We start from the raw sequence: 14266 nt of genomic DNA, 5'->3' as shown, positions 1-14266 counted from the left end.
TAACATTAGTAACATTGAACAGGGAATTATTGTAGGTTATAACAAAAAACAATTTTACTTTTTCTAATTCACAATCTCTGTGGTACAGTGACAGTACATCCAGACCTGGTTTTCAGCTTCTTTTGCGAAGTTATTGTAATGTGGCTAGAATCAGACTCAAGCAAGCTTCTGATTGTTCATCTCTGGCACTATTAGGTGCAGTGGTCACATGTTGATCTTAAACAGTAGTTTCCATGTGTACCAGTGACTGTTCCCTATCACTGACTGCCTGGGGTCATTAGTTGTCATCGGTTTTGTCTGAGTATTTCAGTCTCGGACTGAACAAGGTAAGACCACGGTGTCTCATGCCTTTCCAATATAGTGTTGGATTTCACCCAGTCTGTTTCATCATCCAGTTTCATTTTCACACAGGTACCGGGTGGAATCTCAGGCAATGATCAGGCACAGTTCCTCACGTTCTACTTCTTTATTCTCCGTGCGCACACCAGTCTGCAGATATTTCAGATCATACAAAACATACATAAAAAGCAGTCATTTTTACTGCACAATGTGTTATCTGATTTCTGTAGTGCTAGTAATATCATCTCACCATATATTTTGGATTCAGGTTTTTACCTTTCTTCCACAAATGTCTTGGTTCCCTTGCCTTTCATGTCCAGCTCCACCACAACAGCTCTGCAGCAAAAGCCAGAGAAGTCGAGAAATCAACAATCAGAAAGTTGATCCAACAGCTGTTTGAAAATACAATATTTAATAAGAAGAAAAGTACAAATGTAAAAGATGCTTTTTTTAGTTCCTGTTCTGTACTCACTAAAGCCTCCCTGTAACATCGAGACTGGAGTAAATGTGATTTACATGCTTAAAAAACATGTTGAAGCAGTTGCTGATGTAACAAATGTTACTCAGTTAATCAACTATATAATTGGACAAATAATAATAATAAGAATATTAATCATAATAATGCATTTTATTTAAAGGCGCCTTACATGACACGCAGTCGGGTTAAAGTGAAAAAGCTGTTCTAAACAGATGTGTTTTGAGTTTGGATTTAAATTGTGAAAGAGAGTCTAAATTACGGAGATCAGGAGGAAGTGAATTCCAAAGCTGAGGAACAGAGTGGCTGAAGGGTCTGTTCCCCATGGTGACAAGGCGTGGAACAGTGAGGTGAATAGAAGAAGAAGACCTGAGTGTTAGAGAAGGTGTGGTGATATAAACAAGTTTGCAAGGTATGAAGGAGATCAATTAAATAGATAAATTATACATTTGTTTACATTTATTAAGTTTACATGTATCTAAGCAGAATTGACAACAGTGGATTATTCTACATCAGCAGATTCTGCATCACTCACTCAGATGTCTGTTTAGTCGTGAGATTTGCTGATCTGCTATAGGCTACTTCTAAAATAGTCTTCTGTCAGACATGTATTAATTAATAATCTTTTTGGTTTAAGTAATTTTCATTCATTTATTTTCTTTTTGGCTTAGTGCCTTTATTCATCTGGGGTCGCCACAGCGGAATGAACCGCCAATTTATCCAACATATGTTTTATGCAGCAGATGCTCTTCCAGCTGCAACCCATCACTGGGAAATATCCATACACAAACTGCACACAGAAGTGCCAACTGACCCAGCCGAGGCTCGAACCACCGACCTTCTTGCTGTGAGGCAACAGCACAACCAACTACGCCACTGCGTCGCCCCTTAAGTAAATTTACTTTTAAAAAAGGTAATGTTTTATGTGCTTACTGGAGATCCGACAGAATCACTTTTAACAGCAAAATAAATGGGATATACTATACACTAAAGCGTCTTTACACCTTCAGCAATTCTACAGTGAAACTGGTGTAGTGACACTACACTTAAATGGTGAAGGTCACTCAGATTGCCCCCTAACCACAGATCGCTAAATATGATATCGGATCAGTTTTACATTTTAGTAAGGCACAGGTGTCAAACTCTGCACAGTTTCAACCCTAAATAAACAAACCTGATCACATCGGTAGTGTGTTGAAGCAGGGCTGGAACTTAAACTGTGCAGGGCTGCGGCTCTTCCGGAATAGAGTTTGACACCTCTGTAGTAAGACGTTTGTAAAATGAAAATGAATAATGTTAGTAGGCTACCATGGAGCAATATAGAAAACGTATTAAAGAATGCCTGCATGCACTCCATGACACTTCATGTCAAGCTCGCAATAGGGTATGTGTGGATCTAGTGTTTTTAGTAAACTTCCAGTGAACGGTTAATGTGGCTTTTTCCATTTTATACGGTTCCTTTGACCCCATCGATGTTGTAGTGTAATTAAAATACAATCAGTTAAATAGACTTTGGCATTCATTTAGTTGCTCAAGCATAAGACGAGACAAAAAGCCATTTACTTGCATGTGCCCGTCGGAATCTGCAGGCTAGCGCAGAAGCTCCATTAAATATACTGGGGTAAAATAAATATTTTTAGACATGATGGGGAAAAATGTAATTTAATGCAGTGCTTCTTGTAAAATCTGAGACCCACTTTATATCAGATATCACTCAGCCAGTGGAGATAACTGATTTTTACAGAAAACAGACCTTAAACGCCCTGATTTTGTCATGGCATACAGTTTACCGGAAGCGCTTAACCCAGGTTACTGACAAATTAAAATTCCTTTAGCATACTTCTGCACATACCCTATATGTTTGAATACAAATCCAATGTGTGGTTTAGTATTTTGACTTCCTAACTGTTTTTGACTGAATTGAACAAATGATTGATTTACTTTTTTGCATAGAAAGTAAATGTTTTTTTGTTTGTTTTCCTATAGGTTATGCTTAAAATAAAAGTTATATATTGGCCTCAGTTATTTACAGCCATTTCCAGGCTGAAAACCAGCTATAGACCATTTTGAGGGATGCAAACAATAACAATGTTCCTAATGTGTTTCCTGTTTAACACGTTTATTTTTCATAGCCCCTGAAAATCCTAATCCTCAACCCTATTAATAAATAATGTTATGACAGCTGTTTTAATGTTGAGAAATAATTGAATTGCCTCGTTACAGTTATTAAAATAGTTTGACAACATTCGGGAAATGTTTATGGGCCATTCGCATCACCACATTGAAATGGTCTGTATATCCAGCTTAAACCAGGCTGGTCGAGCTGGTTTTAGCTGATCATTTCCCAGTCTGACCAGCTAGGACTGGGCTGGGAATGACTGAAACCAGCCTTGAAATGGGCCAAAACTCCTCTAAAACGATGGTCGACCAACTAAAACCAGCCAACCAGCATAGGCTGGTTTAAGCTTTTTTTCAGCATGGATTTGAACGGCTTTGAGCACCAGATGTCTATATGGTGTTTCAAACATGGTTCAGTTGTTTAGTTTCTCCTACTTTAAAGTAGAGTTCTTAAAATAGCCTATCTTTTTAGCGTTAACAACGTGTTTCCATTAGTAGTCTGTGCAGAAAGTATCCACTGATGTTGGAATAACTGAGACCAATATATAACTATTATTTTAAGCATTTAGGAAAACAAAAAAAGACTGAATTTCAGTGCAAACACGTAAATCAATCATTTGTTCAAAACAGTCAAAAACAGTTAGGAAACTGTCCACATACTAATACCACTCTCATTTGAGGGGTCCGTAACATAGACCGTACATCATGCAACGACATCGTTTACCAAATCTGATAGGTTCCCTTACATTCACTCCACCCCTTGCGTCGTAGCTAGCCATTTCTCATTGGCTGATTCCTCTAGAGCCCATCCTCGTTCGATTCCTTAAACCAATTGGACGGTCATGGTGTCATATGAGCTTTTGCGTACACGCCCCAACATATCATGCGCAAAGCATTTCTGTAATTGAAGTCTAAAATGAAGCCTTTGGACTGAAGCGAATGCACAGAAAAACTACATTCTGTGCTACGCCTTTGGTCTTATGGGGCGTCTCGGCTATTCGCACAGCAGATGAAATAAAAGCACACAGGTATGTGTTTGGGACAGTAATTTGAGCCAGGACGAGTCCATAATGGTAAGTAAAAGTAAAGCTTTTCCTCTTTACATTGTGCTGTAAATCAGCTAACGTAATTGCAAATGTCCCGTGGCGCATAATGCTTTTACTGCTTATGTCTTTGTTTATATCTTAGCGAAGCTAGCAAAGTTCGTTCGACCATATATGCTTGTATGATTGCTGTTATTTGTCTAAAATTTGGTATATAATTACTTTTTAACATTTAACGTTAAACTGCAGATTAAACACAAGGCAACAAAACGCTGCAGCGTTAAAGTGTTGTTTGTAAATAGTTGTAATGTTACCATATGCTTTTTCTGTTTATGATATTGTGAGGATAATTCTAAATATTGTTTTCACTTTTGTCAAAGTGACACAGTAGTAATATTGTCGAATGTGAGCCTGCTCCTGTATTTCTGTCTATATGTTGACTTCATGTGTGCTCCATCACTTCAGGGTGACAGCAGTTGCAGTAACGGTGTCCAGAAGAAAATGTTGTCGGACCCTCAGCTCTTCGATGCAGAGTTTGAAAGGCTTGTGTCTGAACTTACAGAGCAGGACTTCACTGATCCAGTTCTCAGTGATGCCCTCAACAGACTCCGAGAGGTAGAGTAAACCGTCACAGCCTCATCTGAGGGATTCACATAAAGAAGATTTAATCAAATTTTTGATCCCAACTTTTCTGTAGCCATGAGTTTTGTATACATATTCAGAACATCTTTCTGTTAGTTATTTTTTTGATACCTACAGACAATGTATCTACAATGTTCTGAAAATGTCTTTCCCTTAAAACTGGGGGATTATCTGGGTTAGCTTGAAACTAGTGATTATATTGTTATCCACAAATTCCTATGAGTGATTGAAATTATTTCCCAATGAATTGATTAATTGTTAACTTTAATTATGCAACTTCAGTGGGAAGAACCAATTTGCAGATATGTGTGCTTGTGATTGTTTTGATCTATTGATTCTCGAAATAATGGTCATCAATGCAAGGTTTGGCTGTCAGCACAGAAGCGTGACATCACCTGATTAATTTTCAGTTATCAGCCATGTCAGCAAAATTATGTAAAATCCATAGTAAAGAGTAATCTAGCGATTTATATAGGTTTCTTTAGAGTTGAATTTCTTCAGGAAAATATCAAGTTTCTTTAATCATGTGGCATAAAACATATCTGTCAATTTAAGTTAACTTTGCATCTAAAATGTTGTGTTTTAATATTTAAGAAGCATCTGCGTCCCTGGCTGCATCAAATTACCAGCATATTACAGCTCAGTGTTGCGTGTGCATTATTTTTGTAAATTATGTAGCTATTCCTTTTCCGAAACCCCCCCAGAAATCTCTGAATGAGAATATTGTCCTTGTCTTTTATTATACATTTCAAAGAAATACTACCTAAAGCATGGGTGCCCAAACTAGGCATGGGACAATAACCGGTTTCAAGGTTTACCACAGTTTGAAAAAAAAAAAAAAAAAGTCAAGGTTTTAATATCGCTAAAATGTCCTGTTATATCATTCCCAAGGTATATGTAAGGTTTTGTTTCATGTATTTTTTATGTGTTCTGTGTTTTTGAAACTAATGAAGAGAGCAGAAATCAATGATTTTTAAACTATCTAGCCTGACATGTTTACTGCTCTAAAATATTATAAATGTTTCTTAAAATATATGTATATATTGTGTTCAATGGGGTTTGTGTTCAAAAAGGATTTTAGTTTTTTGGTTTACCCTGAAATTTAAAAAAACTTATTTTAGAGCAGTAATCGCAATACCGTGGCATTAAAAAAAAAAACTTTTCCAAGGTTATCATACCGTCAGAAACTTATATGGCCCATGCCTAACCCAAACTCCGTTCTGGAGGGCCAATGTCTTGCAGAGTTGACAATTTAAAAAAAAAATGATTATAAAATGTCAGGAGTTTGTTTTGCGATCAAATTCCTACCAAATGTATCAAGTTCATGGACTGAAAAATAATAAGCATAAATTGACATTGCTTGTTAAATTATAACTCACAAAACTAAATGCAGAAAAAGAAACAAAGAGGTCCCATGCCGAAAGATAATGAGTGTGCGTCAAAAAATAAAAACGTGTTTAAAAGTACATTGCACAAAACTGCTGTTGCTATGACAACAACTTCAGGATAAGTTCTGAAGAATGAAACTTTCCTGGATTGTGTCAAATCATCAATAATCGAATCCAGCTAGTTGAGTAATCCAAGTACAACAAACGGACCTCTTTCATTCATTTTATTATTAAAGTTTAAACCGGCGACGTAGTGGCTCGGTGGTTAGCACTGTTGCGTCGCAGCAAGAAGGTCGCTGGTTCGAGTCACCGCTGGGTCAGTTGCCGTTTCTGTGTGGAGTTGGCATGTGCTTCCCGTGTTGGCGTGGGTTTCCTCTGGGTGCTCCAGTTTCCCCCACAGTCCAAAGACATGCGGTATAGGCAAATTGAATACTATTGAACTAAATTGGCCGTAGTGAATGTGAGAGTGTATGAGTGTTTTCCACTACTGGGTTGCAGCTGGAAGGCCATCAACTGTGTAAAACATATGCAGGAAAAAAAAAATTTATATGCGGTTCTTTCTGCTGTGGCAACCCCTGATGAATAAAAAGACTAAGCTGAAGGAATGAATGAATAGTTTAAACTTATTTTTTTTTAAGTGTCTTTTGCCTCTTCTAGGTTCTTCAGTACAATGCCCCTGGAGGCAAGAGAAACCGAGGCTTGTCTGTGATTGGTTCACTACGGGAGCTGGTGTCTCCATCTGAGCTGCCAACTGAGGAAGTTCATCGAGCTCTTTTGGTTGGATGGTGCATTGAACTGGTGTGTAAAATTGCTACTATTTAATCAACTTAAGGCCAGTGCTATTTAATAGCAGGTGCTTGTACTCCAAATGATTTGTAATACCAAATGATTAAGCTCTCTCAGTCCACTCTGGTGTACTAAATAATTTTTGAGTTTATTACTTCAAATGCAGTTTATCAATCTTAGAATCTAACTGTAGCGACTGACATTGGAAATGATCTACACGTCTAAATATTCTGACAATAATCAGAATATTTTGATGTACAATTCTCGCTATGAACAAACCTTTATCTATGACATTTGCCTCAAACTCTTAATTTGCTGCTTATTAATAGTTCTTAAGTTAGTATTTGGCTTTAAATGGGTAGGGACGTGGCATAAGATCATGCAGAATATGTACTTTAGAAGTACTAATAAACAGCCAATATTTTAATAACAGGCAGGGAGTAAACCCCTAGTTAATATTGACAATTGATTGGTACATACCTTGGTCTTACCAAAATTTCGTATAATCTAAATTGTATAAAGAAATAATGAAAAGGGCCCACAACCTTTATTTGTATCTTCATTTGCATCTCGTTTATTTTTTATTACATGTAGAATAAAATGATGAAACGCAAAATGAAATGCAGAAGTGTGCAACATTAGCTGTTTCCCTCCATCTGTGCAAATTAGACTTGTGCACAAATCTGAAATGTTGCATGACACATTTGTGAATAAAGCACTGTTTCCATCCAGTCAGTCAAAACAACAAAACCATCAAAAAGAAAAAATGGAATTGGCAATTATAGTAGAAATCAATGTGGGCATTTTGCCTTGCATAAATAAAAATTCTTACATTCTAACATAAATAACATTTCTTAGGTTATTTCAGTAGCTAATAACAAGTCTGATCCATCCTGTGCATTATTGAATACTGGCTGATTATGGAAAAAGAACATGCAAACCTACATCATTTATTTGTCATGATTCGTAAGGTCGGTTGTGAATCAAATGAAAGAGAGGAAAATGTCTTGAAAACATTTGATTTTCTCCACAGCTTCAAGCTTTTTTCTTGGTGGCTGATGACATCATGGATTCATCCGTGACAAGAAGAGGTCAACCCTGCTGGTATAAGAAGGTGATTATTTTGTGTTTGCTTCGACAAATGTACTAATGACGCTTTAAAATTGCATTAAAAGGATTGCATATTGATAAATGTGTACATTGACTAGAAATGTAATTAATAAATATATTCCAGTCAAAGCTGTAGTGATCTAACAGCAAGCTTATGTTCATCACAGTAGAGTATAGGAGAAATGTGTTATATAGAGTATTTCATTTGTGACTAACCAGCAAAAATCTATGTTTTTTTTTTTTTTGTATTTGTCAGGAAGCTATTGGTCTGGATGCTATTAATGATGCTTTCCTTCTGGAGGGCTCGATTTACCGTCTTCTTCGCAGACATTGCAGAGGACAACCCTACTATGTCCATCTGCTTGAACTATTTACAGAGGTAACAAACAAATGCTTCATTAGTCTGAGCACATATATGGACATTTAAACTTGGCTTGCTGATACAAATGTCCACAACATGCATATTCTACCATATTAGTTACATATTGTTTTTATCCTGTAGACCAGGGGTGTCCTGCATATTTTAGTTCCAACCCCAATTAAACAGCTGAACCAGCAAGTCAAGCTCTTTCTAGGTATACTAGAAACTTCCAGACTGGTGTGTTGAAGTAAGTTTGAGCTAAACTATGCAGGACACCGGCCGAGTTTGGACACCCCTGCTATAGACTCTAACTAGGGTGCACTGAAACTTTTTTGTTTGGTTCTTTTTCTTCTTCTTCAAGACATCTTTTCAGACCGAGTTGGGTCAAGCTCTTGATCTTATGACAGCACCTCCACATAAAATAGACCTCAACCGCTTTACGATGGAGAGGTGAGATTGTCTGTAATGCTGAAAGAGAGGCCTCACTTTGGCTCTGAAGTAGCTATAATTTTGCCATACAAACTTTTTATGCTAATTTACTACAGTGTTGTGGCCTGATTAACAACTGATTAACTTACTTGTCTTCACCTCAGATACAAAGCCATTGTGAAGTATAAGACAGCGTTCTACTCCTTTTATCTTCCTGTGGCTGCTGCTATGTACATGGTGAGTTTTTCATAACATAAATTGCAGGTGTTTAAACTCTGATAAAATTGTCATTTTGCAACCTTTTTCATTGTTAGTAAGACAATTTTATCAGAATAACATAAATAGCGCTGGTTCCACTAATCAGTGACATTCTGTAGCATTGACACATATAAAAAGCTAAATAAAAGCTTACTACTAGTTTGAACCATGTGCTACAGTATATACCTGGATCATTAAGGAGCTTTGATCCAAAGAAAAGAGTGATGACTGAGCTAAAGTGAATGTGTTTTGCTGGACCAGTTGAGTACATTACAGTGCTGTCCAAAATGAACCACAAATAAAACAATTTAAAGCCAAATAAAACCAATTCTCCATCACGCTGATGAAGAGAACAGCCGAAACATTGTGCAACACTATTCAGGTTAGAAGGATTTTCATCGTCTTACCATGGTTTTACATGGTTTTAACGTTAATGGAATCATGCTGGGATATATATATATATATATATATATATATATATATATATATATATATATATATATATATATATATATATATATATATATATATATATATATATTTTATTATTTATTTTTTTTATTATTATTTTTTCACAGTAAATGACATATAAAGCATAAGTTAGATTGTTGTATATGTAAGATGAGGCTGTTTACAATTTTCTTGATGAACTAAATTTATTTGTATCCCAAATCACATATCGGTTACTTGAAACTCAAGGTACTGTCAAATGTTCATGTCAAACTTTTAATATTATTAATATAATGTGTACAGTTAATAATGCTAAATGATGATGTGCCAATGCTCTCAAATGGATGCTGTGTGTGTTTTGAACTTTAAATAATTCTGTTTGTGATCATGTGTCATTTATTACAGGCTGGCATTGAGAATGAGATCGAACACCACAATGCTAAAACAATTTTACTCGAGATGGGAGAGTTCTTTCAGATACAGGTATTGGTTTAAATCAGCACTTATATTCTCAAGTAGGGCTCAATGTTTTCTGTCATAAATTCAGTAGTGAAAATGGAATTTACTGTATAGCAAAGAATATTTACAGTTGAAGTCAGAATTATTAGCCCCCTTTTGATTATTATTTTTTCTTTTTTAAATATTTCCCAAATGATGTTTAACAGGGCAAAGAAATTTTCACAGTATGTCTGATAATAATTTTTCTTCTGGAGAAAGTCTTTGTTTTATTTCGGCTAGAATAAAAGCAGTTTTTAATTTTTTAAAACACCCCTTTAAAAAAAATTATAAGCTATATATTTTTTTTCAACAGTCTACAGAACAAACCATTATTATACAATAACTTGCCTAGTTACCCTAACCTACCTAGTTACCCTAATTAAGAAATATCTAGTCAAATATTATTTACTGTCATCAGGGCAAAGATAAAATAAATCAGTTATTAGAAATGAACAGGAGGGCTAATAATTCAGGGGGGCTAATAATTCTGACTTCAACTGTACATGAAGTCTGGCAATATGGAAGAGTGTCTGTGAAATATAACCACTAAATCTCTGAAAAAAAAAGAGCATGTCTGTTAAGGATGATTGTGGTGTTTTCAGGGTCCACTTTCAAACTAAATGAGAATATGAAGACGTATGAACAAAATTGTATAATTTTATTTAAGGAAATTATTAGTAAGTTATGTACACCCAGTTGCTCAAGCTTCTTCACAACAGCCTGTCAAACTTTTTTGTTTTGTTTTGAGTTTGAGTTGCTTCTTTACATAATAATTTAGAAAATTCTGTTTAAATTTAAACATGAAGTGGAATTTAAGCAAAACATATTTGATACAGTTCCTAATAATGAAACTATGCAAGCCGTAAAATAGTGCTGGGCAAAGATTAATATCCAAAATAAAAGTTTGTTTTGGCATAATATATGGGTATTATAGATTTATCATGCACATGTGATGCACACGGATACATAAAAACAAAATTCTAAGAAAATATATTTTGTTACATCGATTACTAAAATGTATATATAAGAATTATCAGCCCCCTGTTTATTTTTTCCCCAATGTCTGTTCAACGAAGAAGATATTTTTCAAGACATTTCTAAATATAATAGTTTTAATAACTCATTTCTAATAACTCTAATAATTTTTTATCTTTGCCATGATGACAGTAAATAATATGTTTCTAGATATTTTCAAGACACTTCTATACAGCTTATAATGACATTTAAAGGCTTAACTAGGTTAATTAGGTTAACTAGGCAGGTTAGGGTAATTAAGCAAGTTATTGTATAATGATGGTTTGTTCTGTAGACTAGCAAAAAAATCTAATTATCTATGTATGTATGTATGTATGTATGTATGTATGTATGTATGTATGTATGTATGTATGTATGTATGTATGTATGTATGTATGTATGTATGTAGCTAGCTAGCTAGCTAGCTAGCTAGCTTAAAAGGTCTAATAATTTTGACCATAAAATGTTTTTTTAAAAACTGCTTTTATTGTAGCTAAAATAAGACTTTCTCCAGAAGAAAAAATATTATCAGACATACTGTGAAAATGTCTTGGCTCTGTTAAACATCATTTGAAAAATATAAAAAAATAGGGGGGCTAATAATTCTGACTTCAACTGGATGTACTTTTTCATTATTTTATTTCAAAACAGCATTATAATCATCCCTATCTGCTAGTGTCAAGTATTTAACATGGACGAATTATCAGTCTGGGATGATTCTGTTTAGTCCTCTTGCGTTCGTTGAAAGTCTGATTGGCTCACAGGCAGAATCTTATAAAATCAAGTTTAAGTTTGTTTGTTCTGATTAATAAAATGGGATTTTTTTTTAAATCATTAATACAGTGTCAATAATAAATAAATCAATGAAAATTGATTCCAGAAAAATGTAAACACATGATTTTTATTTGTTTTGTGAAAAATAAATAATAAAACCGATTTTTCTGGCCCTATTCAATGGTATCAGGGGTCTCATTTATTAACTTAGCGTACACACAAAGCTTTCACTTCCCAAACAAAGGTTGTGTCAAACAAACTTGACATGAATGTTCGCAGCTGTAAGAGAATATATACTTAACTGAAATACTGACTAAATTCAGCCAGTTTAAATCAGCATGTAGGCCATAATCATTAGTGGCATACATTCACTTTTAGGAAAGTTTCTATGCAGAGTTTTCTAAGCGAGAGCCCAGATTTTTTGTTGTAGTTGTAATATGCCAAAGCCTTCACAACATGTGTGTTGTTGACAGGATGACTACCTGGATTGCTTTGGTGACCCTGCGGTGACTGGAAAGATTGGCACAGATATCCAGGACAATAAATGCAGCTGGCTGGTGGTGAAGGCACTGGGAATCATGACACCCGAACAGAGGGCAGAGCTAGAGGTCAGAAAGTGTATGACGGCTGAATGACAAACAAATATGAGCAAGCAGTATGCTAGACTTGACAGTTTTCTGACTTGCGCTGTCATTTATTTCCTCAGGCATGTTACGGCCGTAGTGATGCTGAAAGTGTTGAAAGGGTCAAGGCTTTGTATGATACTCTGGAAATGCCCCTGCGATATCATCAGCACGAGGAGGAGAGCTATCACCGCCTGCAAAAACTGATCCAGCTTCATGCTAAGAATCTGCCTCATGCTGTTTTTCTTAATTTTGCCAAGAAAATATACAAGAGGAACAAATGAGGTGGGCTGCAAGAAACTGTAAGGACTTCAATGAAACCGGGTATTTTAGATACGTAGACTAGGGTCAACAAAATATGCAGTGAGGGGTTTTAATAGTTAAATAAATATGGATGTAATAGATTTTAACCGCACTTTAAATATACTTTCAAGAAGTCAAGAAAGAAGTAGTTTAGTTTATGTTACTTATTTGTGTTTTTCCTCTTTAAGTGCAGCAAAAATGCAATAAATTGTGGATTTACTGTAGTATGATGCAGTTTACTGCAAACAGCGTACATGGACAACACATCATTTGTCAGTGTTTTAATTGGAGTACATGTGTATGAAAAATATATTTTGATTGACTGCTGTATTGTCTTTTCAACATCACTAGGAGATCTAGAATGTTTAGGGCATGGTTGGAAAAGGATATACATCATATGTTTAAGGCTGAAAACCAACTGCTGAAGGCATCTAGACGCACACATTCATTGAAAGAGTGTTTTTATATAAAATATTTGCCCACCTGGAACACAGTGGGATTGCTGTTCATTCAGAATCCTTCTATCTGTTTGCTTCTTTTCTTGTGTGTCACACTTTATGTCTACATTTGGGAATATTTGTTAACCAAATTAGTCACAGATGAACAATAGTCATTAATCATTTCTTAATCTTACAGCTCTCATTTGTTAGTTAACAAATGCTGCAAAGAAACAAAAACATTTAATATTAATTTATGTTAGTTACTGCAGCTAATGTTAACAAATGAGACTGAGTTGTAAAGTGTTACTGTTTATTGTTATGAACCGAATGATTGTACCGAACGCTTATACACTACACCAGATACATACAGTTGAAGTCTGAATTAATAGCCCCCCTTTGATTTTTTTTTTCTTTTTTTAAATATTTCCGAAATGATGTTTAACAGAGGAAGGAAATTTTCACAGCATGTCTGATAATATTTTTTCCTCTGGAGAAAGTCTTATTTGTTTTATTTTGGCTAGAATAAAAGCAGTTTTTAATTTTTTATAAACAATCTTAAGGTGAAAGTTATTAGCCCCTTTAAGCTATATTTATCTCAATAGTCTACAGAACAAACCATCGATATACAATAACTTGCCTAATTACCCTAACCTGCCTAGTTAACCTAATTAACCTAGTTAAGCCTTTAAATGTCACTTTAAGCTGTATAGAAGTGTCTTGAAAATATCTAGTCAAATATTATTTACTGTCATCATGGCAAAGATAAAAGAAATCAGTTATTAGAAATGAGTTATTAAAACTATTATGTTTAGAAATGTGCTGAAAAAAATCGTCTTTCTGTTAAACAGCAATTTGGGTGGGGGTGGGGGGGGGAATAAATGGAGGCTAATAATTCTGAATTCAACTGTATATACGTCTCTCACACATTCAGTGAGTGATCATCATTGCTGTGTATGGATTATAGAAAGATATTCAGTGTGCTTTAAATAAAGATTAGATTCAGCATGCTTTTATCATTCACTTTTGTGTGTGTGTGTGTGTGCGTGCGTGCGTGTGTGTGTCTAAGAGGTGTTTTGTACAGCGACTATAGACCAACGTATTTCCTATTTTACATTATTAATTTCTATAGCTTCCGAGAATCCAAAAAGTTCTGCATATTGATAAATAATGTTTTGATAGCTGATTTATTGTTAAGGTATGATTAAAATGCCTCTT

The 14266-nt window shown here is 35.0% G+C and overlaps 1 protein-coding gene across 1 annotated transcript; it reads left to right on the top strand.

Moving 5' to 3' along the window:
• The first annotated feature begins 3886 nt into the window (after positions 1–3886).
• Positions 3887–14056, top strand: fdps (farnesyl diphosphate synthase (farnesyl pyrophosphate synthetase, dimethylallyltranstransferase, geranyltranstransferase)). The gene is made up of 10 exons (XM_056475749.1): positions 3887–4005; positions 4441–4590; positions 6663–6803; positions 7825–7905; positions 8158–8280; positions 8624–8712; positions 8856–8928; positions 9805–9882; positions 12159–12293; positions 12392–14056. Exons 1-10 carry the CDS (start codon positions 4003–4005, stop codon positions 12590–12592), a joined length of 1074 nt encoding a protein of 357 aa, XP_056331724.1. The 5' UTR covers positions 3887–4002; the 3' UTR covers positions 12593–14056.
• Positions 14057–14266: the final 210 nt, after the last annotated feature.

This window comes from Danio aesculapii, chromosome 16 (assembly GCF_903798145.1).
Source record: "Danio aesculapii chromosome 16, fDanAes4.1, whole genome shotgun sequence".
In the NCBI taxonomy this organism is placed as follows: domain Eukaryota; kingdom Metazoa; phylum Chordata; class Actinopteri; order Cypriniformes; family Danionidae; genus Danio; species Danio aesculapii.
The sequence above is the reverse complement of the archived record's forward strand: the minus strand, read 5'-3'. Positions and strand labels throughout refer to the sequence as shown.

What these genes read in the sequence shown, in the direction of transcription:
- fdps (XM_056475749.1), top strand. An exon ending in TGCTTGAACTATTTACAGAG is followed by an intron (nt 8,281 to 8,623) that starts GTAACAAACAAA and finishes TTCTTCTTCAAG; the next exon opens with ACATCTTTTCAGACCGAGTT. An exon ending in AACAGAGGGCAGAGCTAGAG is followed by an intron (nt 12,294 to 12,391) that starts GTCAGAAAGTGT and finishes TTATTTCCTCAG; the next exon opens with GCATGTTACGGCCGTAGTGA.